This window comes from Neolamprologus multifasciatus, chromosome 8 (assembly GCF_963576455.1).
Source record: "Neolamprologus multifasciatus chromosome 8, fNeoMul1.2, whole genome shotgun sequence".
Lineage (NCBI taxonomy): Eukaryota > Metazoa > Chordata > Actinopteri > Cichliformes > Cichlidae > Neolamprologus > Neolamprologus multifasciatus.
Genome location: NC_140446.1, coordinates 27,688 through 54,850, shown reverse-complemented (window position 1 = coordinate 54,850; position 27,163 = coordinate 27,688). Strand labels below are relative to the sequence as shown.

The 27,163-nt window shown below is 45.5% G+C and overlaps 2 protein-coding genes and 1 long non-coding RNA gene across 4 annotated transcripts in view; 2 read left to right on the top strand and 1 right to left on the bottom strand.

Annotated features, from left to right (window-relative positions):
- The window catches only part of LOC146512000 (uncharacterized), a 192,860-nt gene that overhangs the window by 140,074 nt on the left and 25,623 nt on the right, over positions 1-27,163 (top strand). The gene's annotated exons all lie outside the window — the stretch shown is intronic.
- On the top strand, positions 1,647-24,154 carry LOC146512005 (poly [ADP-ribose] polymerase tankyrase-2-like). 2 transcript variants are annotated; one of them, XM_085170579.1, is made up of 31 exons: positions 1,647-1,837; positions 2,047-2,156; positions 2,632-2,990; positions 3,749-3,864; positions 3,967-4,075; positions 5,186-5,281; positions 6,128-6,164; positions 6,500-6,575; positions 7,098-7,192; positions 7,350-7,416; positions 7,514-7,591; positions 8,455-8,563; positions 8,652-8,773; positions 8,889-8,980; positions 9,080-9,158; positions 9,270-9,441; positions 9,941-10,020; positions 10,292-10,437; positions 10,555-10,720; positions 10,845-11,064; positions 11,559-11,668; positions 12,359-12,547; positions 12,643-12,994; positions 13,646-13,722; positions 14,815-14,935; positions 15,679-15,776; positions 16,042-16,116; positions 16,467-16,572; positions 17,466-17,652; positions 17,747-17,903; positions 18,866-24,154. In XM_085170579.1, exons 2-31 carry the CDS (start codon positions 2,086-2,088, stop codon positions 18,926-18,928), a joined length of 3,825 nt encoding a protein of 1,274 aa, XP_085026705.1. In that variant the 5' UTR covers positions 1,647-1,837; positions 2,047-2,085; the 3' UTR covers positions 18,929-24,154. The 2 variants fall into 2 exon arrangements, with proteins under 2 accessions (XP_085026705.1, XP_085026706.1); XM_085170580.1 differs by lacking the exon at positions 2,047-2,156.
- On the bottom strand, positions 23,502-26,617 carry LOC146512004 (uncharacterized). Its single transcript, XM_085170581.1, has 3 exons — positions 26,514-26,617; positions 26,377-26,429; positions 23,502-25,361 (listed from the first exon to the last, which is right to left on the bottom strand). The coding sequence occupies exons 1-3, from the start codon at positions 26,558-26,560 to the stop codon at positions 24,604-24,606; spliced, it is 858 nt and encodes a 285-aa protein (XP_085026707.1). The 5' UTR covers positions 26,561-26,617; the 3' UTR covers positions 23,502-24,603.

Here is a 27,163-nt window from a genome sequence, read left to right as displayed (position 1 = left end):
TGTCCAAATAAAACAGAAAACTGAAGCACCTGAATGCAGCATGAGGCCTCTGTGGTGTGTTGCATTCAAGTTCCTCAGGTTGCGGATAATCAGCTCACGCGCGCGCGCAGACTGCCGCACAACACGAAACAGGCTGGGGACGCTCGATTTAAACCCCTGCGTTGCACGAGTGAGCGGGGTTCCCCCCCCCCCCCCCCAGAGGACAGTTTATTTCAGGAAAACTTTGATTTAAATTAGATTCGAGAACTGGAGCAGCCTTAAAACTGATCTGATTTTCTCCTGCAGAACAAATGTGTGGTAAACCTGCAGGACAAAGTTTCTTAGCCTATCGATTACTCGATTTTGCCCTCTGTGAGGATAAAATCATACAGTGAGACAATGAAACTGTAAGAGGTTTTTTTAAAAAATAAAAAAAACTCTTTGAAAGCCCAAACTGTAAAACTCAAATTACTCTGATGTCCTGATTGGTGGTACAGATTGTCTGTGGGTGGGGCTAGAACCAAACAGGAAATCAAGGACCTGAGATGAACTGAAGTTAGTTTGTAGTGCTGTGCGTTGCTGCAAATGTTTACCTGATACCAAAGAAAGCCAGTATTGCCCATTCCAACAACTTGAGCTCAGTCATCATCATTTTTTTTTTTTACTTTCCACAGTTTTCTGTTGTTTTAAATGTGCTACAGGCTAGAAATCAAATCAACGTGACAGTGAACACAAGAAAGGCTCAGGTATTTTCCAGAGTGGATATTTGAAGCTGGACTTAGAGGATAGAAAGTACTCCAGTCTGACACCAGTCCCAGTGCTGGTATCATTTGGGTCGAGTTGTCCACCTCTAGTCATTTTTATCAGGAAGTCAAAGCTAACGCTGCATGGAGCACAGGACTGCAACATACATCAAGACCTTGTTCTGAGTACATCAGCCCTTAGTAAATACCTCAGGAAGCAGAAACCCTGAAAAAGAAGAGCAGCAAGGAGATGATCGACCATCATGGAAGAGCCCTGCACGGTACGTGCCACCAGCAGGTAGAGGAAGTGATTGACTTACAGAAATCCTACCAGAGCTGGACTGAAAGACAATCATGACTAATCTAAGCACAAGATCCATAGAGGCTGGGGTCTCACCTGGTGTGGCAGGTGTGCAGGCTGTGTAAAGATGCCCCTGAGACAATCAGCACATAACAGCAAGATGCTAGCAGGCAGGACAGACATGGAACTCCAGGAGATATGTTTCTGTTTAAATAAACCTTCTGTTGAGGTTTTGTTTTAATCTTAAACTTTTATTTACTTACTTACTTACCTATTTACCTGCCATTTATTTAACCTTTTTGTATCGTCCATATTGTCTGTTTTGGTTCCTAACTTCTTGTTTATTGTAACCTTTGTGTACAGCGCTTTGTGACTGCCTGTCTGTGAAAAGCACTCAATCAATATAACCTTCATTCCACCTTAAACAAACACATAACATGTTCAGTATTACATACATATATCACGTTCTGATCCTTTAAGTGCTGGAAAAGATCATTGTTATTATTATTATTATTATTATTATTATTATTATTATTAGTGCATTGAGACAGTAGCTCCGCTCGCTCGGCGGAGCCTGGTAGAAAATTTAAGCTCTCCTTTGTTCTGCTTTGGGGGGGGGGGGGGGGGCGTCTGCTGTCGGTGCTTGAGCTGCGGGGTTCACGGCGTTTGTAGCGGCTCTGCTTCTCTCTGCATCCACACACCGCGCTCCCGGAGGCGGAGGAGGATGGAGGAGCCTTCCTGTCAGCCGCTGAGGGGAGCTTCATCCTGCTGTGAGCAGCTCTCACATCCCGGAACATCACCGTGAGCGCGCAGGGTGAGTGCACGGAGATCTTTTTAAAATGTATTTGTCAGAAGCGTCTTTATGAAAATCCCCGCGTGGATGGATGTGGAGGGTCGGTCCCGCTCGGTTCTGTCTCCGCCTCCGAGCATCTCTCGGTCTCACCGACGCTCGTGCTTCTTTCCTTTCTTAAAAATCAGGATTATTCCAACCTTTCGGGTCACGTGACCCACTTTGTTCTTCAGGTCCGTTTGTACACGCAGAAATCCCTCCACGCGCCTTTGATGCTTTCAGCGGCTGATATTACGCAACCCCCGTGTCATTGTTCTCCTGCTGTCGTAGCGTCAGTGAGCAGGTGAGGACTTCTCAGAAGATGTTTGACATGAAAAATGTTTAATGCACTATCCGCCCCACGTGATCATCAGTGGGTAGTGAAAAACATCAGTGCATTGTGGATGCTCCTAAAAGCCTGTTTAATATTAATGTGAGAAAACGCGCCATAAATGATCTCCCAGCTTTTCCCTTTTTTCAGTCATAGTTTGGAAAAGTGTGTTTTTGCACATTTAGATGTTCAGACTGATTCCAGGCGAATGTTTGTGCAGAAAGTCTGAGTCAGTGTGCAACTCTTCACCTGACCTATGGAAGCAAAACAAGTCCAGAGGAAGTTTGGTTTTACAGGATCTGTCGTCTGTGACTTTAAAGTAAAACCAGTGAAGTCGTGACAGAAAAAGATTTCTCAGCTTCTTGGTTGTGTTTATTACTTCTAACTGCATCTGCTGCACAGACGCTGAAGCAGTTCTTCATGGTTTCCTGGGTTTGGGGCCTTTCAGGTACCAGGACTCGTGCTGCATGGCCTCGGTGGCTGCGAGGTTCTGGGGTTCGTCCGTTTGCTGCTCGCAATCCAAACTCTCAGGAACTGGCAGCTTGAAACTGGGAAGAGGCCGCTCTCCTCCGCCCATGTCGTCTGGCCGGAGATGTTCAGGAGTGTCGGGTCTCGGGGGCGGAGCCGTGTCTCCGGGGCCCGTGGTGGTGGAGGTGGCAGAGCCGGGTACCGGTGAGGGCCGCAGGGAGCTGTTCGAGGCCTGTCGGAGCGGAGACCTGGAGCGGGTCCGGAAACTGGTGACGGCCGAGAACGTGAACAGCAGAGACACGTCGGGCCGGAAATCCACGCCGCTGCACTTCGCTGCAGGTGAGACGCTCAGGCTTGATTAACCTGTCAGATAACAGCACGTCTGCCGTCTTCTTTTTACAGTTTTTATGGTCTTTTCAAAATTTTAAAAAACATAATATTAATAATAATTATCTCATTATATACTGATGACGTCCTCGTGTTTCTGCCAGACGCTAACACGGCTTCACATTCATAAGTAGCATGAATGGTTTAAAGCATATGTAATGTTATTGTATGTATAATTGGTTTAAAACAATATAAACAGCTGTTAGCACACAGGGAGCACAAACCCAGGCAGCTCAGTCTCTTTGTGATCTTCATCATTTCTGCATATTCATGTTGTTTTCTTTGTTCTTTTGAAATGTACTTTAAGAAGTTTGTACTGCAATAAAAAGAAGTGCAAGTTTTATGCTGTTGTTATTTTCCCAGACCTGAGTGGATGGAAGCCGGATCTGTGTGGATGGTTATCATGACCTCGCTCTGCAGCTCTGCAGAGTTTCATCAGCGTTCATTTAAAACTTGGAGCGGTTGTGTATTTCTTTGTCAAACTGACTGCAGTGATGTTTCAGCTCAGAAACTCTCTGTGCGTCTCTTCTCCCCTGTGATGATGATGATGATGAAGCTGCCTCCTCCCTGTACAGCCCTGTTAGCTCGCTGCCGCCTCGCTCTGAATAATTTATGGGTGTAGAATGAGAGGAGTCACAGAGGTGTTCAAGGGCTCAGGCAGCGGAGGAATAATGAGCCTCGTTCATTCGTGTCGCTCTCTGCGTCTCCAGGCTTTGGCCGTAAAGACGTGGTGGACTTCCTCCTCCAGAACGGCGCCAACGTCCATGCCAGGGATGATGGCGGTCTGATATCGCTCCACAACGCCTGCTCCTTCGGCCACGCCGAGGTACATCCACGTGTTCTGTATCCAGAGCTGGAAAGTGGAGACTTTTCCCCTGAATCTTCAGAAACTCTGCAGCCTTGTGTTTTTTTTTTTTTTTGTGCGTAGGTTGTGAGTCTGCTGCTTCACCACGGGGCAGACGCCAACGCCAGAGACAACTGGAACTACACCCCGCTCCACGAGGCAGCCATCAAGGGCAAGATCGATGTGTGCATAGGTACAAAAGCACCCAGATGTTCAAACACCTGCAGGACACAGAGTTACTGCACACACACACACACACACACACTGACACACAAAAGGTTTCATTTGAATTCAAACCAAATTTGACTTCAGGCAAACACAACGTTGCTGAAATGATGTTTTGTGTTAGAGATAATTCAGGAAATATGTTGAATGAATTATCAGCAGCTTTGATACTTCTTATGTGACTCGGTAACTGAAGTTAACCTGTGATGCAGTTTGGTTTGTTCGCATGTGTTGTGAGTTGCTTGTGTTGTTTCTGTGTTTGTCTTCCTCCTGGTCTTGTGTACATGTCAGTTCCTCTTGTGTTCCCGTGTCTGATGTTATGTTTGCTGTGAGTCGTCTTGTCGTGGTGTTTTTGGTTACTTCCTGCTTTGGTTCACCTTCCTTTGCATCATCGTCATCGTTTGCTCCGCCCTCTTTGTCTCCTCCTGCTGTCAGGTGCTCTCACCTGTGTCCTGTTCCCCTCCTGGTTTGTTTGCTGTCCTGATTTTGCTCTCCGTGACGTTTTGATCTTAGTTTTGTATTTCTGTTTGCTTCCTGATCCCTAATAAAGTTTTGCATTTTGTTCATTTCTGTCGTCTTCTGTGTCTGCGTTTGGCTCCTGCTGCTCCTGTCCTGGAAAACTATTTGTGGCCATATACTGTATATAAAAGATGGACATAGCCACAGTAAATAAGCTTTGACTTCTGAGTTTTGGAAACCAAACATATTGAATATAATGAGGCAGCTGCACCCTGCACCAGCTTTACTGTACTACAGGCCGAGACCATGAAGTCACCAGGAAGCTGTCACTGAGCTCAGAGAGCAGCAGGACACACACATCACACAGTTCCTGTAGTGTCAGTAGGTCATGTTGCCCAATCAGAGCCTTCTAAAATCTTTAAAAAATTCTAATTTATTAAAATAAAAACTGAGGAGCTCTTTTTGTTGTTTATTGCTCTGCGTAAGATTTGAGTCACCTGCCTCACTGAAGAGCACCTGAGTCACTGCGTCCTGTTAAACTCACTTTAATTTGTATTCTGGACGCATTAATTAATGAAAGTGTGTGTGTGTGTGTGTGTGTGTGTGTGTGTGTGTATAGTGTTGTTGCAGCACGGTGCTGAGCCGACCATCAGGAACACAGACGGTCGAACCGCTCTGGATCTGGCTGATGCGTCCGCCAAAGCGGTCCTGACAGGTGAGCTGGACCTCACGGGGACATTTGCAGGAGCTCACCTGTTTGTGACGAAGTTTGGACGAGGCGGTCACGGCCCCGTCTCGATAAATTATTATTCAGTTGTGACCATGAACGTGTATCAATAATCACACTTCCAGCACATCATGTCCTTTCCTCTGATTTTAGTCCGTCACACTCTTCTGTAAACACACATGAAACAGTAAATCTGTCTTTTATGGTTTTTATATGGTTTTTCGCAGTTATGTGGTTTTGTTTCCTGGTTTTTGTCATATTCCTAAAAATGTTGTTTTTGGTGTTGATAGATTTTTGCCTTTGACACTTTTTAATCTTTGTTTAAAGTTTGGTTATTTGTCTGACATATGATCTCACTGTGTTGGATGATCAAATGAAACATCCCCGTCCATCACTTAGCCCACAGTGATGCGCTGACTGTAATCCCTGAGGGAGAAACCCTCACACTGCTCCGTTTACTCAGTTTCTGCAGATCTTTGCTACGATTACGATGAGCTGACATCAAACTCACTTTACGATAAATAAGATAAATCAGGCAAAGCTTCTCTAGTCGAGACTCAGCACAGAAACAAAGACAATGAGCAGAATAGTTTCGTTTGGTATTTATGGCAAATACACTCAGAAAAAGGTAAACATAGCTGCTACACATTAGCATGTTAGCAAATTGTTAATTTCATTGAGCTTTGTTTTACTTTTTTTTGCATTAGCCTTTACTTTGGTTGTGGTTCATATTAAGACTGAAAGAAAAAGAGGTCAAAGGTCAAGTTTAGAGAAGCATTTTATCAGCTTCTTCCTGTGGTTTTTTTTTTTTTTTCTGTTTTCTTTTGTTTGCAGGTGAATACAGAAAAGATGAGCTTCTGGAAAGTGCCAGGTACAGTACTCTGTAATTCTGTATCACCTTGTTTGGTTGAAGCATAAATGTTTAGATGTTACAGCTGAACCGAGCAAGTGTCATTTTTAAAATTAAAAATCCCCAAATTTCTCTTTTCTAGCTGCTTAAATGTGAAGTTTTGCTTTTCATCAGGATTTTTGATTCATTTCTCAGAAACGTAGGAAGTGAGAGTCTGTCAGCGCTTGCTCTCGTTTCAGTAGATTCTGACATTCATGAGAAAACACATCAGCAGATTTTTCTGTAATAGACGCCTTTAATATAATTAATTAAACTCCAGCTGTGGTTGGTTGAACGTGATGCCGATGTCTCCACAGGAGCGGGAACGAACAGAAGCTGATGGCACTGCTGACACCGCTCAACGTCAACTGTCACGCCAGTGATGGGCGAAAGGTAACGAGGAGGGTCTGAATTTATATCAGACTGAGCTGAACGCTTTTTTTCTAAGAAGTGTGTGATGCCTAATCAGTTTAATCACATTTTGGGGCACAAGGGAACCACAGGTGCCCCCCATTTAGCTCCGCCCCTGATAACTGGTTAAAGTAAACTGAAAGTTATTGAGTTAAATAGAAATAACAGATACATAGTTTAAATATTGTTAACCAGCACAAATAATGCAGAAATGAATGAAATTGTTAAAATAACAGTAAAATGTCTAAAAAATAAATGGAGACAGAACCTAAAAATCGTGACTGGATCCAGCTCCTTGTGTTTAATCCTGGAGAACCCATGGGGTCAAATTTGACCCCATGGGTTCTCCAGGTTTAATGGATTAGTGGTGGGTCATTGGTGAGTGTGGCTCACATGAATAGACTCATGTAGAGAAACTCTCCGTGCCGGTCATAACTCTGACAGCTGGGTGGAGGCTTGTGTCCCTGTGTTGTAACACACCACCGGGTGTTGTTGTTGTTTCAGTCCACGCCGCTACACCTCGCCGCTGGTTACAACCGCGTGAAGACGGTGCAGCTGTTACTGCAGCACGGCGCTGACGTACACGCCAAGGATAAGGGGTAAGTGCTTGTGTGGAGCTTCTTTGCCCTTTCCTTTGTCTGTAAGGCTCAACAGAGGCCTGCAGTCTGGATGGTTTTCTTTAACACGCAGTGCTCCACCTCGGCTGTGACGTGTTAAACGCAGCAGCAGTTTTGACCGCTGTTGTGTTTGTTTCAGGGACCTGGTTCCTCTTCATAACGCCTGTTCGTACGGCCACTACGAGGTCACCGAGCTGCTGGTGAAGGTATCTGTCACTTTATCAGGCTTGAGCAGAGCGGGCACTGTGCACATGGTGGGGGGGGGATCATACCCATACTAATCCGTCCCGTCTCCATGTACAGCACGGGGCCTGCGTGAACGCCATGGACCTGTGGCAGTTCACGCCTCTGCATGAAGCTGCTTCCAAGAACCGCGTTGAGGTAAAACACACACAAAACTCACTACAGCCAATCACAGCGCACCCTGGAGCTCAACACCTGCAGGACACCATTCATCAACAGAATTTTCAGGATGGAAAAACTGAAGATTTGCATTTTAATTAAAATGCAAAGTTTTTTCCTTAATGCAGCTCTTACACTCAGAGCATCCTCGAGGTTGCGGTTTTTTTATTTGGTCACTAGATGGCGCTGCAGTGTGTCGGATATTTGCGCCTTCATTAAACATGTTTTCTCCCTGTTGTTCCCGACGAAACCTCACTGTGATGCCAGTTAAGCTTCTGAAATGACACCGTGTACGCTCTTTCTCCTTCTGCTTCATCCAAATAACCAATAAATATGAAGCAGATTATTGCGGGCCACGCACAGACCGCTTTGATCTTAAGTGCTGGTGAAAAAGTTTAACTGCACATTTAATCCCTGAGAAATCTCAATGTAAGAAAAAGAAGTGCTGCTGAGGAGATCTGCCAGCTCCACTCTTTGGACTTAATCTAAAAAAATAAATGTGTAAAAGTCAACACAGAATAGAAACATATATTTCTACTGCAGATTTAATTGTCTATTACTTTATAACTCTGCGTTTACTTTATACTATGGCTCTGTCTTTATCAGCAGGACAAGCTGTGAAATCTGTGAAAATCAAGTTAAAGTCCATAATCTGTGTCGTCTTTTAGCTTTTCCAAAAATGTCCAGTAGGCCAGATTGGAGTCTTTGCCGGGCTGATTCTGGCCCTCAGGCCTTATGTTTGGCACAGAGCACAGCATCATGGGCACCGGAACTACTTTCTGCTGTAGAAATAGTCCCTCCTCCCCCGTTCTTACTCAGGTGGCCCTCGTGTGTTTGCACAGGTGTGCTCTCTGCTGCTGAGCTACGGCGCCGACCCCACCTTCCTGAACTGTCACAATAAAAGCTCCATCGACCTCGCTCCAACCGCACAGCTCAAGGAGCAGCTCGCCTGTACGTCCTGTTTCCCTCTTTGTAAGAAAATAAGTCAAACAGTCATTAGCAGATTAGCGTGCACATCGAGGATTTTCTGTTTTCTCAGATGAGTTCAGAGGTCACAGCCTGCTGCAGGCGGCGAGGGACGCCGACATGGTTCAAGTGAAGAAGCATCTGAGCGTGGAGACCATCAGCTTCAAACACCCGCACACTCAGGAGACGGCGCTGGTGAGGCGCCGTGTTCAGTCCTGTGCAGTTGCCCCGAGTTACTCACACAGATTTTAATGGATTGACAATTTTCAGTGTTAAAAACAAGCGTGTGTGTGTGTGTGTGCGCTCTCAGCATTGTGCGTCTGCCTCTCCGTACCCAAAGAGGAAGCAAGTATGTGAAGTTCTGCTGAGGAAGGGCGCCAACGTCAATGAGAAGACTAAAGAGTGAGTCCCGAGGTGTCAGAGCGTTTTACTTCCTGTTTCAGTGATGTTTGTGATGTCACACAGTTCCTGATCTTTTTGTGATGTCATTGTTTCCCTCAGTCTGCAGACCCCGCTCCACGTGGCGTCAGAGAAAGCCCACAACGATGTCATCGAGGTTCTGGTGAAACATGAAGCGAAGGTGAGCGAACGGCAGCTGAAATGTGTGGTTAATCCCAAGCACGTTCATTAGAAAATGTCGCTGCAGCATCAGAAACACCTGAGACGAATCCCGCCTGTCGTTTCCGTCCAGGTGAACGCGGTGGATCATCTCGGCCAAACGGCGCTGCATCGAGCCGCTCGCTGCGGCCACCTGCAGACCTGCAGGCTGCTGCTGACCGCCGGCTGCGACCCGCTGCTCACGTCGCTGCAGGGATTGTCACCGTCACAGCTGGGCAACGAGAGCGTGCAGGAGATACTGCAAGGTGACGGAAATCATCACGCCTGCTTTTAATAGTCAGTTTTTTAACTCGAAGAAGGAAAGCAGGTATTAGAAACACTGCTGCACCAAACACATGTGGATGTTTGGAATACAGTCATGTTTTTCCATTTATTTAACCTTTAACTTAATTTAATTTAAGAACTCGTAAATTTGGGAGAAACCGTCATTGATCAACTGATTTATCAAGACGACAAAATCAGTAGAATAATGATCAATGATTATTAGACACATGGTGTCTTTGCTGCGTCCTCTTTTTAAAATCCATAAACTGAAATGAAAGGTGGGTGTGGCTTAAGTGCCTTAAACCTGCCTTCATTCTAATTACCAGCAGAGGGCGACGTCTCTTGTTCTAAAACCAAGTCATGAGAAAATGAGCCGCCTGCTCACTTGTTGCAAAATAAGTGAGCAGGCGGCTAGTTTTAAACCTAAACTAGATTTAAACCTTTGTTGCTAATCTGTGTTTCATTTGTTTGTCTCTGCAGAAGGATTTCTGATCGGGAACTCTGAAGTCGACCGACAGCTTCTAGAAGCGTCCAAATCAGGAGATGTGGACGTTGTCAAGGTTAGCCATGTTAGAGGACCAGTCTGATTTCTAAAGCCAGGAACACATTCACGTCATCAAAATGTTCAGTGACTCCAGTTCACTAGCAAAAGCTAGGAGCTACAGCTGCAGGACTCAATGCTGGAGCCCCTGCTGGACATTAGAGGAACTGCAGGTTCTGTTGGTCCAGATGTTGCTTCATTGTTGAACTTAAAGTTACTGAACAAATTAACTCTTTCCCTTTTTCTCTGCTTTCTTTGTCTCTGCACACCATGTTCATCGGCATCTGTAGAGGCTCTGCACAGCACAGAACGTGAACTGCAGGGATGTGGAGGGTCGGCAGTCCACGCCGCTGCATTTCGCTGCCGGCTACAACCGTCTGGCAGTCGTCCAGTTCCTGCTGCAGCACGGAGCCGACGTCCACGCCAAGGATAAAGGGTGAGGAGGAGGACTGCGTGTCTTCAGACTTGAGCAGCCATGAAAGAAATGTGTCAGACTTCATCTCTGTGTGGTGGAAAAATGTGCGCTGAAGTCGTGGTTCTGTCTCTGCTGCAGCGGTTTGGTTCCTCTCCATAACGCCTGTTCCTACGGTCATTATGAAGTCGCAGAACTGCTCGTTCTTCACGGTGCCGTGGTCAACGTGGCTGACCTCTGGAAGTTCACACCGCTGCACGAAGCTGCCGCCAAAGGCAAATACGATATCTGCAAACTCCTGCTGCAGGTACACACAGACACACACACGTGTTTTAAATGAATAAACACTTTAAGGATAGAAGCAGCAGCACCACACAGCTCACTGAATATCAGAGTCGAACTGCCAGTTTCTGGTTATTTCCTGGCTCCAGCATGGCGCCGACCCAACCCGGAAAAACCGGGACGGTAACACCCCTCTGGATCTGGTGAAGGACGCCGACACGGATATCCAGGACCTCCTGCGGGGTGACGCCGCCCTGCTGGACGCCGCCAAGAAAGGCTGCCTGGCTCGAGTGAAGAAACTCTGTACTCGAGACAACGTCAACTGTCGAGACCAACACGGGAGGCACTCCACGCCGCTGCACTTGGCCGGTACATAAATACACACACCTGAAACACCAGTGCCTACATTATTCATGCAGGTGTAGTCTTAAAGGACAGTCCGTGTTACCTCCACTGTGCAGCGCCCCCTGGTGTGGAGCTGTTTATGGGGATAGTTTTGTTACATTTGTAACAAGTTAGTAACAAATTAAAGGATCCAAAACATATATATTAGAAGTTTGCACGCAGTAGAGTTGCCCCCTGCTGGCCAAAGAATGCAGGTTTAAGTGGTTTCACTTTAAGATCCTGTTTATATATATAAACAGTTTACAGTCATGACAAAGTGACGCCTGAATGCTCGATGGCAAAGAGGACTTGTTTTTGTGATATCTAGTTTCACATATTTGATTCCACATTTAATTTGTATTTTACATCCTGCTAAAGTTAAATTATTCTATTAAATGTTAAATTATTCTCTTGCATTATTAATTTCTCCAACATACTGTCATATATATGTATACGCATGTTTTTCTTTGTGTGTATAGCGGGCTATAATAACTTGGAGGTGGCAGAGTACCTTTTGCAGCACGGAGCTGAGGTCAACTCTCAGGACAAAGGTGGACTGATCCCTCTGCACAACGCTGCCTCGTACGGGGTGAGTCGGGGATAACATTCACACACATCGTTAGCTCTGAACCTAAAACTGACTCCTAAAACCACGTCTGAACTCGGCCAGAGGGGCCGATGGTGCGATATGGCAGCCTCGCTTCTGTCAGTCTGCCCCAGGGCAGCTGTGGCTACAACTGTAGCTGCCTCCACCAGTGTGTGAATCTGAGAGTGAATGAATTGTAAAGCGCTTTGGGTGCCTTGAAAAGCTCTATATAAATCCAATCCATTATTATTATTATTATTATTATTATTATGAACTCCAGCTGAAGCTTTGCCCTGTGATGAGGAACAAAAGTCCTCCACAACGTTTCAATTGTAGTTTTTAAACTGACCACACAGTGGTGCCATTGTGTCTAATGTGGCCTTATTGTGCTCTATTGTGTGTGGCAGTAATAAAGGCTTTAACTGAGCTTTTGTTTTTTCCCCTGTGGCGCCCCCTTTTGGTTTAAGTGCACCAAAACACACAGACTGGTGAGCTGGAGACGGAGTGTGAACAAACACACTTCAGTGAGGAGGAGGGAAACGACACAGTTAGCGTGTGTGTGTGTGTGTGTGTGTGTGTGTGTGTGTGCGTCTTCACATCTCACAAACACGATTATCAGAGGACATAAATCAGTTTTTATTTCCTTTCACAATAAAAGCCTGCTGAGTGTGAACATTGTGCCATCTCTTCTAGCACGTGGATGTGGCGGCTCTCCTTATCAAGTACGACGCCTGTGTTAACGCCACTGATAAGTGGGCATTCACGCCACTGCACGAGGCCGCTCAGAAGGGACGCACGCAGCTTTGTGCTCTCCTATTGGCTCACGGCGCTGACCCGACCCTGCGGAACCAGGAAGGACAGTCGCCTCTGGACCTGGTCACAGTCAGTCTCACACTGAGTTAAAGGGACAGTCCACCATAAAACAGCATGTGGTTATAAAACATATTGATAAGCTCCTCCTCCTCTTCCTCCTGCAGGCTGATGATGTCCGGGCCTTGCTAACAGCGGCGATGCCTCCCTCCGCTCTCCCTGGCTGTTACAAACCTCAGGTCATCAGCGTAGCGGTGTCTGCCTCCGGTGCTCCACCTGTCACCGCCATCCCACCACTCCTCTCCTCCAGCCCTTCCTCGTCATCCGCCTGCCCCACACCTTCTCTCCTCCTGTCTCCTTCCCCTTCCACCTCTTCCTCCTCCACATCTGCAGCAGCGACCAGTAACACAGCCGCTGCTGCAAGCCTCTCGTCTTCGCCGCCGCCATCATCGTCCTCACCATTTCCTGAGATGTCGGCCCTGCTGTTGGCTGCGGAGGGCACAGAGAAAAAAGATGAAGGTCAGTGATTTAAAAAAAACCTGATGTGTAATCAACAGCTAACCTGCGCTGAAGGTCTGACAAGTGAGGCCCGAGCTGAAGAGCCTTAAACTGGCCAGCAGGGGGCGACTCCTGAAGTCCAGGAGATAAAAAGCTTCGTCTTGCTTTCTTTTTACTACTTTATTATTTTATTATGACTGAATAAAACATGATCTTCATTTTAGAGGTTTTGGTCCTGTTAGAGTCAGAGTTTAGGGTAACTTTTCAGCCACTACAGGGAGCATGACATATGCTTTCAGAAAGCTAAGGTGCTAAGGGCAAAAATGCTCAGTTCTACATCAATCCCAGGATCACTGTAGTATCAGTTAAATATCTTTTGTGAGGTTTGAGCTACGGCGAGCCAAACGCATCACCAAAGAAGACGCCACCAATCCGATCAAGCTGTGACAACCAGGACGTATCCTGCCCGAGTGTTAGCTGCAGGGATAGTTGGGTTTCTGTCACAGACGGTGTGAACCGTCCAGTTTGGTAACAGGCTGAGCGATGTTCTACTTAATTGCTTTTTTCCTTTTCCCACTGCGGTCAGTTGTATCCCTGTGGATCGCGTGCCGAGAGCCTCTGGATGAACGCCGTCTTGTTTTGGTTTCTGAACTGATTGTGTTTGTTGTTCAGGGACTGAGCTCAGCATCTGTCAGTTCTTGGAGAACCTGGGGTTGGAGCATCTTCTGGAGATCTTCGACAGGGAGCAGGTGAGAACTTCGACACCGGCAAACTACTGGCAGGTTTCCCGTGTGTAAGGAAACAGTGACGGCAGGTACAAGAACATTAGCTGCACCGACTTTCATTGAAGAATTTCTTTATTTAAATATGAGGAAACTTTCCATCCATTGAAAGGACTGATGAACAACAATTATTCCTGTTACTGTGGAGAGACTTGAAGATCACAGATATCCAGTGATATCAACAGGAAGTGCTAACACATGATTCAGCTGCTGTTAACACCTTTAAAAAAAATCAGAGCTTTGTTTTCTTTGTCTTCTTGGCTCATAAACTACTTATTGGCATTAACATGTTCCCATTTCAGCACACAGGGCTGATTTTCACTTTAAAAGATTTACTTTAAAAACTGGGACATGAAAGTGGAAGTGAGTTAAATTACAGCTCATTTTCCTGACAAATGGGAGCTCACTCCAGGAGTGGAGATGGTGAAAACTGACTACCATCCTCTGCAGATGGGACTAAAATCACTGACCAGCACAGGTAACATTGAAATCACCACCTCTCACACAGTCACAATGTGCTGCTGTGCTTAATGGACGAACACGTCCACTTCAGTCTCGCCTGTCCAAAGGACGTTGTCCCAGGAGTCTTTGGGTTTGTTCAGGTGCAGCTGTGCAAACCAAAGCTGTGCGGCCATGTTGTTTCAGAGAGAGGAGGCTTTCTGCTGCAGCCCCCCCAAACAGCCAATGAACTCTGGCCTTTAACATGCTAACTGAGACCTGTAGAGTCTGCCTAAACTTTTATCTTTTATATTCACGTGTTGATCATCAGTTTATCAAAAGCATCTGATTAGCAGCACCTGGCAGTTGTGCATAATTTTCACATGAATGCTGATAAAACTCCTAAATGAATGAAAAGTAAAACCGCTCTGCAGCAGCTGTGAGAAGCTGTAATGACCTTTGCTTGGTTAGTTTGGGTGACAGCTGTCGCGCTTCATAAACAATCTGTTTCAGAGTCGTTTAGTTTCAGTGCAAATAAAAGAATCAAGCAAAGGCCTGCAGATGGTTTCTGACTCAGTTTTAAGCTTCTGGCAGTAAACGTGTGTGTGTGTGTGTGTGTAGATCACTCTAGACGTTCTGGTGGAGATGGGTCATCGCGAGCTGAAGGAGATCGGCATCAACGCCTACGGACACAGACACAAGATCATCAAAGGAGTGGAGAGGCTCATCAGTGGGCCGCAGAGTGAGGACACACACACACATTTAAACTGGAGTTATTCTGCTCATTGTGCGCTCTAGATTTGTATCATTGGACTCTATCAGAGCAGCTTTGTATGATTCCCAACACTAAATAATCTTTATTTCTCTGATCTGAGCATAATTTCTTAGCTCCTCCCCCTTTAAGGCCCCTTGTTTTGATTGACAGGACCCCCTCCTCTTACTGATGAGGTTCACGAGAGCCAGGGGTTAGGTCTCCTCCACCTAATGACTGAAACACATTCCAATCATTTCATGAGCTTTAATGAATGAAGAGAAAACACATGTTATACCAGCAGGTGGACCGAGGAAGGTAATGGTAAATGGCCTGTATTTGTAAAGCACTTTTCTAGTCCCTAAGGACCTCAAAGCGCTTTACACAACCAGTCATCCACCCATTCACACACTGGTGATGGCAGCTATGTTGTAGCCACAGCCACCCTGGGGCGCACTGACAGAGGCAAGGCTGCCGGACACTGGCGCCACCGGGCCCTCTGACCACCACCAGTAGGCAACGGGTGAAGTGTCTTCCCCAAGGACACAACGACCGAGACTGACCAAGCCGGGGCTCGAACCGGCAACCTTCCGATTACAAGGCGAACTCCCAACTCTTGAGCCACGATCGCCCCATGTAACCATGATGACTTCGACCGTTTGGGTCGGGGTTGGCTTGCTTTAAGCTTTTTTCCATCGTATCTGAGAGACTCCTGATTTGTGTGTTTGTGACAGGTCTGAATCCGTATCTGACGCTGAACACAGCCAACAGTGGGACGATCTTAATCGACCTCTCGGCCGACGACAAGGAGTTCCAGTCGGTGGAGGAGGAGGTACTGACTCATACCTGATGATGAGACCTGCAGGTTAACTCTGAAACTCTTGATTTATTTCATCGCTGTGAAAGAGCCAGCTGTGAGCAATGCTTACTTCAGGACACACAAACGTGTCGTGTGCACAGAATAAAGTACACGTACAGTGAAAGTGTGGAGAAGCTAAAGCAGGTGGCAGTGAACACAGAGAGGACGTTTGCTGAGATTAAAGGCCTAACAGTCTACCAGGCCGCGGTCCTAATGTGGTTTTGTTTGTGTTGGTCAGATGCAGAGCACCATCAGAGAGCACCGGGACGGCGGCCACGCTGGAGGAGTCTTCAACAGATACAACCTGGTCAAGGTAACTCGCTGCGAAGACTTGGAGGGCTGTGTCTTCGCTGCTGCTGGGTCATTTTCTGAGCTGTGGGCTGATTTGCTTTCATAGATGAAGAATCTGAAGCCGCCCTCTCTCACGTGTAGCACATGACAGGAGATCATTTTCATTGTACGAGTTCTGTTTTGTTTGGTTTAGATGAGAATGCAGGTCTTACACACGGTCGCCATCACAGACTTGGTGCTAAGATGCAGGACGTTGTGACCCAGCTCCACGGGACGTTGTTATTGTCACATGAACATCTGTTGGGCACGACGGTGGTGGGGTCAGAGGTTAAAGGAGGTCACTGTGTTGACTCTCAGCTGATTGTGTTTCAGATCCAGAAGGTCTGCAACAAGAAGCTGTGGGAGAGGTACAGCCACCGCAGGAAGGAAGTGTCTGAGGAAAACCACAACCACTCCAATGAGCGCATGCTGTTTCACGGTCAGAACACCAAAGATCATGTTATAGGAACAAGCAGCAGAAGTGTTGTGATGGTAGCAGGAGGACAGTCAACAGATCTAACCTCTATAATATCAGGTGTACCAATGTAGAGCAGTGGGGGAAGACTTGCATGATTTAAACTTGGCCACATACATCACTGGTTTTCAGCACAGCTGCCATTCTTAGATCCCTCCGTGGAAGTCCGGCTGTTTCCCCTTCTCCTCTAAACCTCCTCGGGTGTGTCGAAACACTGATGCTTCAACACGATTTTGATTTTCAGGAAGTGTCACAAGTGAAGAATGTGTTGGTGTGGCTCAAAAACTCAAAGCCAGCATGAGATGACATCTGCTATGTCTTCTGCTCTGATGTTTGCCTGTGAACGGTGGACTGTAGACGGACTCCCAGCTCTCAGCGCCGGCGACGATCCAATAAACACAAATTCAGGTCAAAGTCACAGAGTTGTCTGCGATCTTGCAGTGCGAGGCCTGGAGTTTATTTTCACGAGTCTGCCACGGTCTGAGTGACGGTCCTTGCACGTCTGCATGCCTGCCTGCTTCATGTGACCACGTGGACTCATCTCCAACCACACATGCGCCCAACATGGCTGTGAAGCGGATTATAAAGAAGTACGACAGGACTGAAAACTCAGCCGTCGGGTCTGCAGCTGTTTGTGTCCTCGAGGCTTTAGAGGACATGAGACGTTCAGGGACAGATGTAAAAATGGCAGCTGTCCTGGGATCTGTGCAGATGTGCTCAGAGCTTTGTTGGTCACCTCTCACAGGTAGATAGTGAAGTAGAGACTTGTTGGGACAGAAGCGTGAATCATAGGAATCATGACATGAAACAGTAATGTTAATGTGGGCGTTGATCGTACTGTATCGATTCCCTCTCAGGCTCGCCGTTCGTCAACGCCATCATCCATAAAGGCTTCGACGAACGCCACGCGTACATCGGGGGGATGTTCGGCGCCGGGATTTACTTTGCAGAGAACTCGTCAAAGAGTAACCAGTACGTCTACGGCATCGGAGGAGGGACGGGCTGTCCACTCCACAAAGACCGCTCCTGCTACGTCTGCCACAGGTACACCACCTGACCTCCACCCTCCACCCCCAAACACACCTGTGCTCAGACTGCAGCGGAGCACCACTCTCACGCTTCTTCGTGTTCCTCGCAGGCACCTGTTGTTCTGCAGGGTGACTCTGGGTAAATCCTTCCTGCAGTTCAGCGCCATGAAGATGGCTCATTCACCGCCGGGTCACCACTCCGTCACCGGCAGGCCGAGCGTTAACGGCCTCGCTCTGGCCGAGTACGTCATCTACAGAGGAGAGCAGGTCAGAAACAGCTCGTCACCCTTAGAACTTTATTTTTGGATAAAGTCTGTGGTTTGGAGTCTTAGAAACATCAAATATTTTGGGTTAATTAAGAGTTTTGAAGAAATAATCACAAATTTTATTAAAGGTTTAACACAAAAACCCGAGCGTGCTAAATACCGAACTCTGTGGAGCTTTGTTTAAATCTGCAGCACGGCCGTGTTGGCTTCAGCTTTCCTCTGAAGGGCGGACGCGTCTCCTACACAAACAGCCAGATGACAGATAGTCGTTGAATAAGTGGAGAGAGCGGCTCGTGCTCAGACAATTGGACGTTTTCTAATGTCTTGTGCCAAAACCAATATCTTCTCAGAAGTGGCACTTCACAAAGCGGCATGAATACATGTCCACTCGAGCAATCAGCCACGTTACAAGTGTGTCGCATTACATGCAGAGGTCTGCTTTAGTGCTGAAAGCAGCAGTCTGAGAGGACGAGAGGGAAGTGGGGACGTTAAAATGTCAGAGTGTCACATTTACTGTCGTCTTCCTGCAAACGCAAACAAGCAGAGAGGTGCCTGTGGGCTCGCCTTGAAACATCTCTCCTTGTTTTGAGTTTAAATTCAGTTCCAGGCCGACCAGCAGCTCCTCACAACAAACTGAGTGAGTGAGAACGAACTGAGCTCAGAGCTAGTTTGGGGGGTTAACTCGGTGTTGTTTCAAGAGAAATCTGTTTTCATCACTCGTGTGCATGAAAAGGTTTCAAAGCTTTCTGTGAATATAAATGGAGTTGATGATGAACAGCTGCAGAGTTTCTGTGAGTGTGAAATTGTCATGAAACCTTTTATGAATAGCACGTTTCATATACACCAGCTCAAAGTGATTGTAGAAAAAATGTAAATGAAAGAATCAGTTTTTTGTTCGGTGTAACTGGGGAAGGTTGAGTGTCTGCTACAGAGTGTCAGTGAACGCCTCTCTGCCGCCCACAGGCCTACCCCGAGTATCTGATCACCTACCAGATCATAAAACCTGAAGCCTCCGCAGACGGATGAAGAAGATCGAGTCAGAGAAGGAAAACATGAAGAAACGCCAGAATCTTCACTAACTGCATGCACAGAGAAAACTTTATTTATACCATGTATAAAACATGTAGGTTTTTATCAGATGACTGTTTTTTTTTGTGGTTTTATGCACTTTATTGACTTCTGTCCTGATGTGATGTGACTGTTGATTTCACCCTCTTGTCGTTAAAAACGTGTTGTTCACATATTTCAGGTCATTTTTCAAAAACCAAATCCATGTACTTGACCCACGCGACATGTTGTTGATGTTTGAACCCACGTGATGGGAAGTTGCTGTAATTGGCAGATAAATGGGTTCATTGCTCCCCGTCTTTGAAAACGGCGACGTAACGGTGAACGGTTGCTCGCTGCAGACAGAACAGTCAAAACAACCCTTCATGTTGCCTGGCAGCCACCTGACGAGATGAAGAACTGGATTGGTGTCATGGAGATGTTACGTGTATATTTATTTTTTGTACAAGCATGTCAGTTTATTAATATTTATGAAATGAAAATATCGTTTTGCTTTTTAAAGACCGGGTTTTCTCTGAATCAGCCTGAACGAGCCGCAGTCTCTGATTCGCTAGAGTCACACACAGTTTATGAAAACCTGAATCTGATTCATCAAACAAATATTATTTACCTGCCGCAGACGTACCTGAGCAGTCGTAGCCTGACTGCAGATTTCTTTCAGTTCATATTCCAGCTCAGTGTTTTTATCCCAGGTCAGAAAAGCTTTTTATGATTCACAGTTTTTAAAAAAATACAGCCCTTAACAAATTTATTAGACAACCAGTCATAAAAACAAGGAAACACACATTTTTTTAGAAACAACTTAATTAAAAACAACTTCACCCTTTTTTCAGCATTTTTGTGAAAACAGTAAATTAGAAAATTCAACAACAACAATAATTACATTTTAGCATTAAAAAAATCAATGTTAATTAAAGTTTTTACACTTACTGGGGAATTAACATTACAGAAAAATCTAAAATGATTTTGGTCATTTTGTTTAAATTTAGGGCCTCTGTGGCATCAGATATAAATTTGTTAATCACTCTTCATGTTTATGTGATGCTGACCTCTGTCAGACAAACTGCTTCAGCTCCGGACTCTAAGCCCCGCCTCTCGAAAAGCTCAATTTTTTTCTGACTGGCCAAAATAAGGGTGAGGCCTTCCGAGGGGCAGTGTTTGTACTTTAATATATTAAAAAAAAACAAAAAACAGGGACCACTTTAATGCAAGTTCATCAGATTCTTTGATATTTAATCCAGACATCAAACATAACTTAAAGCTATATTTGATAGAAAATAACAAAAAGTGATCATTTAAAAATATTTCTTGTTTTAAAAACTGAGCTGATGTTGGACTGAAGAGTTTTGAGTTTAAGGGTTAGCGTCGCATGCCTTCAAACAAACAGCTGCCCAGATGGAAAGTTAAACTGTCAGCTAACATGAAATTCTGTTTGAAGCTGAACAAAGCAACAAAACACACAACGTCACTAATTCTTATTCATTTATTTCCTTTCTAGATTCCAGATTCATTAAGTTTTCATTTTTCTGAACTCGGATTGAAGCGACGGCTGTTAGCTTAACTAAGGTAATGTAGGTGAACTGGAGAGAGTGATCACATCAGGAACTGTGTAAGTTTGCAAAAACAATCAGCTCTGAATTTTATGTTAATGCAGACTGATCGGTTCTCTTTTCTGTGAAACAAGAAATGTATCATAAATATGTGGAATCTCCTCCTGCAGGCAGCATGAGAGCGTTCAAATCACTGTTCTGATCAGGTCTGTAATCCACATGCAGCAGAACAAAGATAATGAACCCTAAACCTGTTCAGAACGTCCTCGTGGTGGCTGACTGCTCGCCCACTGTTAGCTTACAAATAGGAAGTGCTGATAGAAAGTTCAGTTTTCCTTAATGACCCAAATGAGTGAGAATGAGAAGATTTCTGGGCTAAAAGCTGGACTCACATTAACAAGCTTTCCAAAAAGGTTTCCCTGTTGGGGTTTTTTGCTTTGCACCTTTTAACACAGAGCTATGTTTCAAACTGAGCTCATTCAAATAGTAGAGCAGGCGAACGCTCAGCAGACAGGTTTAATAACAGAGGTTTGTTACCAAAACAGGAGGTAATTTTGTGGGCAAGAGGTGAAAAAGCCTCCCATAGAGCTGATGCTGGTTTAAAATCACTGAGCATGTAATGTAGGTTTTTTTTTTTTTTTACAATGACTGCTGGAGAGTGAAGTCTGGAGCGTGGTTAGTTACAAAATCATATTCATTAAGGGTGGGGGAAAAAATGGATACTGTGTAGCATCGTGATATTTTGTTTGCTAATAATGTATCGATACAGGGACAGCAGAAATCGATACTTTCAACCCTGGAAATCAAAGAACAGTTGGATTTTTTCAGACTGTAAAACCTGCAGGGTGAATGAGCTCCGACTGTTCTCCTCTGTCGTGTGAATGATGCATGTGGTGCTGTCTGACTGGATACGTGGAAGCTGCTCGTTGTGCCCGTTTCGGTGTTTCGGTGCTGACTGGGAGGAAACCAGCAGCTGACAGTGAACACCTCATTGACTCTGGACCAAAATGGTGCTAATTAAAGGATTCATCAGGTTTTTGTGGCATTTTCGAAGCACATTTCTCACCCTGGCTGTTTCCTGTGTTTGCAGCGACTGTAAAACACATTTATCTGAAGTTAAAGCTGTTGGTGCTTTATGGTTTTTACCTGTTTCTCCAATCCTGTACTTCCAAGTCCATGACTGGATAAAGTCCCCAGATTTCACTGAGAGGGTGGAGCTCTCAGCTAAAGCCAGCACACTTGGTTGGAAAGGTTTGGACTTTGATCGGTCGAGATGTGTGAAACGGATCAGCTGTGTCCTCGCAGCTCTCTGGGCTGGTTTCCTCTGTTTCTGCTCTGTGATTGGCTGAATGAGGACGACAACTGGACAGTGAATCCTTAATGACCCTGTCTGTGGTTTTCCATGTTTCATTTAAATCTTTCTACACTAGCGTCATCATGTCAGCTCTTTTCTGTTATTACAATAAAATACTGCAGTGATGGACCGAGTACTAACTCCGCCTGAAGTTTACAGGTTTATTATTTAATAACTTTGTTGTTCAAATGTCACGTCTGTAGAAAGTGAAAATGACAAAAGTGCGCATGAATAAATAAATGAAAAGTTCAGAGTGTGAATAACACACTTTGATTTTGAAAACTGACATAAATGAATTCTGTAATGTTGATTTTACATCGAGTTTTTCTACTTGATGTAGATCGTGGCTCAAGAGTTAGCAGTTCATCTTGTAATCGGAAGGTTGCCGGTTCGAGCCCCGGCTTGGACAGTCTCGGTCGTTGTGTCCTTGGGCAAGACACTTCACCCGTTGCCTACTGGTGGTGGTCAGAGGGCCCGGTGGCGCCAGTGTCCGGCAGCCTCGCCTCTGTCAGTGCGCCCCAGGGTGGCTGTGGCTACAATGTAGCTGCCATCACCGGTGTGTGAGAATGTGTGGATGACAGGATGTATAAAGCACTTTGGGGTCCTTAGGGACTAAGTAAAGCGTTATATAAATACAGGCCATTTACCATTTTACTTTTCTTTATTGCAGAGTCTCACACAGATCTGGGCTGATGATAGCCTGGATTAGATAATGATGTCAAATGTCTCAACACACCCGACGCCCGTCCACAGGATGTGGACCTGTGGCTGAGGCGAGGCAGCGACACTCACCGCGAATCCACCAAAACTAAATGTAAGGCAGAGAAAGTTGCAGATGTGGCCATATAGATATCTGCAGGATTAGTGATCTGGTACATTATTAATAGAAAGGAACCAAAAGAGGGAAAAACAGACACAGACTTTGTGTTTGCAGAGGCTCGGATCAGAGGTAACACCTCCGAGTCTGAAGTCCACAGATTGGTGGACGGGGACAGTCCGTGGGTTAGTGGGTAACTTTAGAGAGGCCAGGTCCTTGGTGTGAAAGAACCTTCCTGAGATGGTTTGGGCTGATGAAGATTTCTCCTGCAACTCCTTCTAGATGGGAGGAGATCCAAAACTGACCCAGCAGGCAGATTGATGGGTGTAGAAATGATCAGTTCTCCAGCTGTAAAAAGGGGAAATGCGTGCAGAAACTCCGACATGGATAAGCGTTTGATTTGGTCGTTGCTGCTGAGCGTTGACATACAGACATTTTCCTTCCTGACCTTCAGTCTGTCCCTCCAAACGTCACAGCCAAACTGTTCTGTCGGCTCGCTGGTTCCTGACAGTCGTCCTCCGTCTGAATGTCAGAGCAAGGCGTCGTTGTGACCGGCAGACCTGTCAGTCGAGACGAGGACAGCGCCGATCATTTGAACGCGTGTCAGCTCGAGTCAGCATCTCGTGGTCACGGCTGCTGGAGTCATCTGAACTGGATTTGGCCCGTGTGGCTCTGTGAGCAATCATCTCTGCTGTTCTGGTTGGCACATGTCATCACATTCATCTTTAAGACTTTCTTTTACCCTCTGCGGCACCATCTGCAGAATTTGGGCCTTTATAAACTCTTACATCGAGTTTGTGGTTCGTACTGATTCTCATTTCAAACATAGTAAATGTAAGAAAAACAGACCTCTTAGTTTATTTGTGCCCTACAACAACCAGCAGCCTGGAGCAGCGTGATGACGTCCATCTTTCACGTCTCATACATGTGAGGGACGCACACGTCACGAGTACAATGTTTTAAAGTTCCACGCAAATCCTTTAAATCATCACTCTGCTTTAAAAACAAAAGCTCGTTATTTCATCTTTACAAGAAGCTTCGATTTCTTAAACTACTCTCAGCAGCTTCATGAGTAGAAATTGTGAAATTTCAGGTTAGGGGTAGATCGCGGTGAAATGACTGAAGTCCTGTGAAAACAGGCTAATGTGACTCGCAGCTTCATGCAGATCTCCACTTATCCTCAAACACCTCAAACACCTCCCACACCGCCACGATCACAGCGTCAGAAAGTTTGTGACTAAAGCATCTAAATCTGCAGTCCTCTGTGATTTTCCTTTATCGAAGCAGCGAGGCACAGGCGAGGCCTCCGAGCTCGAAACAGCAGAGCCGCTTCTGACGATTCCTCAGTTTCTGCGAATGAATCCGGAAATATGATCCCAGATGGAGCGTTTTAGAGAGCGGGACAGAGGAGCCTGAGAGGAAGTGCAAAATAATCACAGGAAATTATTGCTCCAAAGCAAAAATCACACCATGGGATGTTTTTGGCAAAATTATTTTTTCCTCATGAAGATGCTTTCGATGAGATTTTCAAAATAAAAGCTAAAAGAAGCTATGAGAATGCTTTAAAAATGTCAGTTTTAAAAATAAAACTCGCAAGGTAGTTTTAGGAAATCACCAGGAAAAAAAAAAAAAAAAAAGTAAAGACTCTTTGAAAAAGTCTTGACTTTTTTCTTTACCTTTTTCAAAAAAGTAAAGAAAAAGGTAAAGGGGTTTCACTGTTTCACTCTCTGCACTCGTGTTTCCAGCAACAACCTTCTTATGAATGAATGTGAAAAACCCTGCAGTCACTTTGTGGGTGATCTCAGAGGTTCACATCAATCGGTCTAAGAGTCTGAGGCATTTTACAGGTCATGTGAATTCTGGTTGAATGATAAGACATGAACGTGTTCTCAGTGTTAGTTTTAATGAATCCTCATTGAACCTTTGGACTCTCAGATTCAGGCAGATCTGGAGACTCGCTGGGGTGAATGTGCTTGAAGGTATCGTCAGAGTATTTGGAGTGGGACAGGACTTCTGCTGCTCGCTGGTAGCTGTTTCTTGATTGGACAATGTAGGATGCGGGCGGCAGGTACGGCAGCTCAGTCGTGCTCACCTCATCAGTGTTCCAGACGCTGGCATCCGGGAGGTGACGAGGTGTCCACCCTCCCAGGTAGAATAGGGCAGAAGGCCCCGTTGCAAGCTGTTCATCCCATGCGAATGCTGGATTGAATGGGGATGATCTGTAGGAAGCAGAGTTCCCACCACTACCAGCAGCATATCTGACTCCACGAGGGGGCAATAAAGCCTCGTAGACCGGACGGGACCTAAACACCACATGTGGGCGTCCACTGGTTCTCAAAGCTGACCGAGGGTTCACAGAGACGCTGGGAGGTTTCCTCACAGGTCCCAAAGAGCTGAACCAGGGGCCAGGAGACTGAACTTCAGGAGGACTGGACTCATCTGAGCTGGAATCGTAAGTCACAACAAACTTTTTTGGCTCGTACATGGGTACAGAACGCGGAGCTGGAAGGGAAGCTACCGGACTGCTCGGAGACTGGCTTCCCGCATGAGAACCACCATGTTCAGGGGCATCTTCATACATCAGGGACACCAAGGGAGAGTGAAAAGCTTCAGATTGAAGGTTTGATAATCCAGAAGACGGTCCACCACCTGGGTAGGGATACCTGTAATCTGAGAAACAGAGTTCAAATTACTAAACAGTTTAAGCACAAGTTTAAAATGATCACTTTAAGGACTACTGAGAATTATTGCACCCCTGTCCTAACCACCGCAACACATCCAGGACCGTCCCAGAGAGCAGCACACGGCCGAGCACTGGTTCAATAAGCAGAGTGGAAAAGGGAAGCCAAAAGGAATCACCATGGTAACCAGTAAATGAAGAGGAAAGCTGTGAGCCGAGGAAGGCGGATGCGTTTCACGGTGGACGGTGAGTCTCAGTTAAAGCAGAGAGGGGAGAGTGGAATTTAAATCTGTCCACTCGTTTACCCACTTTCATTTTTCCAAAATTAATATTGAAGCTGAAATCCAACAAATTTCACCTGAATCAGCTGCAGCGTTACTGGTACAGACGGGTGATTAAACGCATCCGATACACATCAAACCTGAAAGACGGTTTTGGAGCTGTAACAGGACTTAGACCAGGAAATATAAACGATTATTTTAGAGTGGAAAAGATGTCGAGGGTCGAACTCAACTCCTTTTTTAGAGCGTTGTGCATTTCCAAATATTGTCTGACAGAATTTAATGATTCTGCATTCAGAACTTTAAAGCCTGAACCACGAGATCATGTCCAGAAAAAAATAAATAAATTATTATTATTATTATTATTATTAGCAGCAGCAGCTGTAATTTGTTTAATATTTGCTACATCCAGCATTTTTTTCAGAAACTGATGGTGTAAAAGTCTGAAAACTAAAGTCATTTCCTGCTCAGAGGGAGTCGGAGGAAACACCTGTCAGGGAGCAGATTAGGACCAAAGAGTCTGTTACTATGGTAACTGACCAGTGTACCGTTGATTGGTGTTATCCAACTCAGTTTTCACTAAAGTTGTAAAGTGCATTAGAAATAAGTCCATGTTTGATTTAGCAAAGAAAAACTGAAAGTAGAACCAAAGGAATCAGTTTCATTTGAAACAGAATAACCACAAAAATAGTGAAATATTAGGCCTTCAGAGACTGAGCCCTACCTGGTGCAGGGAAAGTACAACCAGTGCCTATCAGCAGGCAGATCAAAGGAGCCCTGCAGGACAGTCAGACACGATTAAACGGAGGTTCAGCTGTGACTCACAGTATCCATGACAATGAAAACAGATGATCAGCTGACCTCAAAGAGAGTCCCAACACCATGTTTAACTCAGAACAGCAGGTCATCTACAGCTCTGTCGGGTGAAGGTTGGCTGCTGACTGAAGCTGCTCTAATGTAGGAGCTCGGCACTCATCACGTTCATTACAGACACCTGGAGACCCGAGGTGGTGCTGGGACAGAACTTCATCCAAACTTCAGCTGCGTTTCTGCAAGAACACACGAACTGTGAAAGTTTCTTTGTGATGCTCGAATGGCGTGAAATGAAACTGCATTTGAAAACAGATGGATGGAAGTACTCAGACTGGCTCTGATGCCACACAAAATCCCCCCAAACAATCAGAAAGTGTTTTTGTGATTTGAATCCACAGAGAGGAGAAAATCGTGAAGTACAGCAGCACAGCTCAGAGGCAAACACACTCGGGTCTTTACATCTGTATAAGGTAAAGACAAAATGTTGAGAGTGGGAGTGGTGGAAAATAATTATTAGTTTGGTGCCACGTTCATCTTTTGCATCCATGATGCGTTCAAGTCACATCATAGGTCACAAACCACAGACTGTATATTAAAGATGGCGAGGCGTAATCACTGTCATATATCATGCATTGGTTTGTAAAGTTTCACTTTTAAAGCCTCCAACTATCTTTGTCATCAGCATCTTAGCTTCTTGG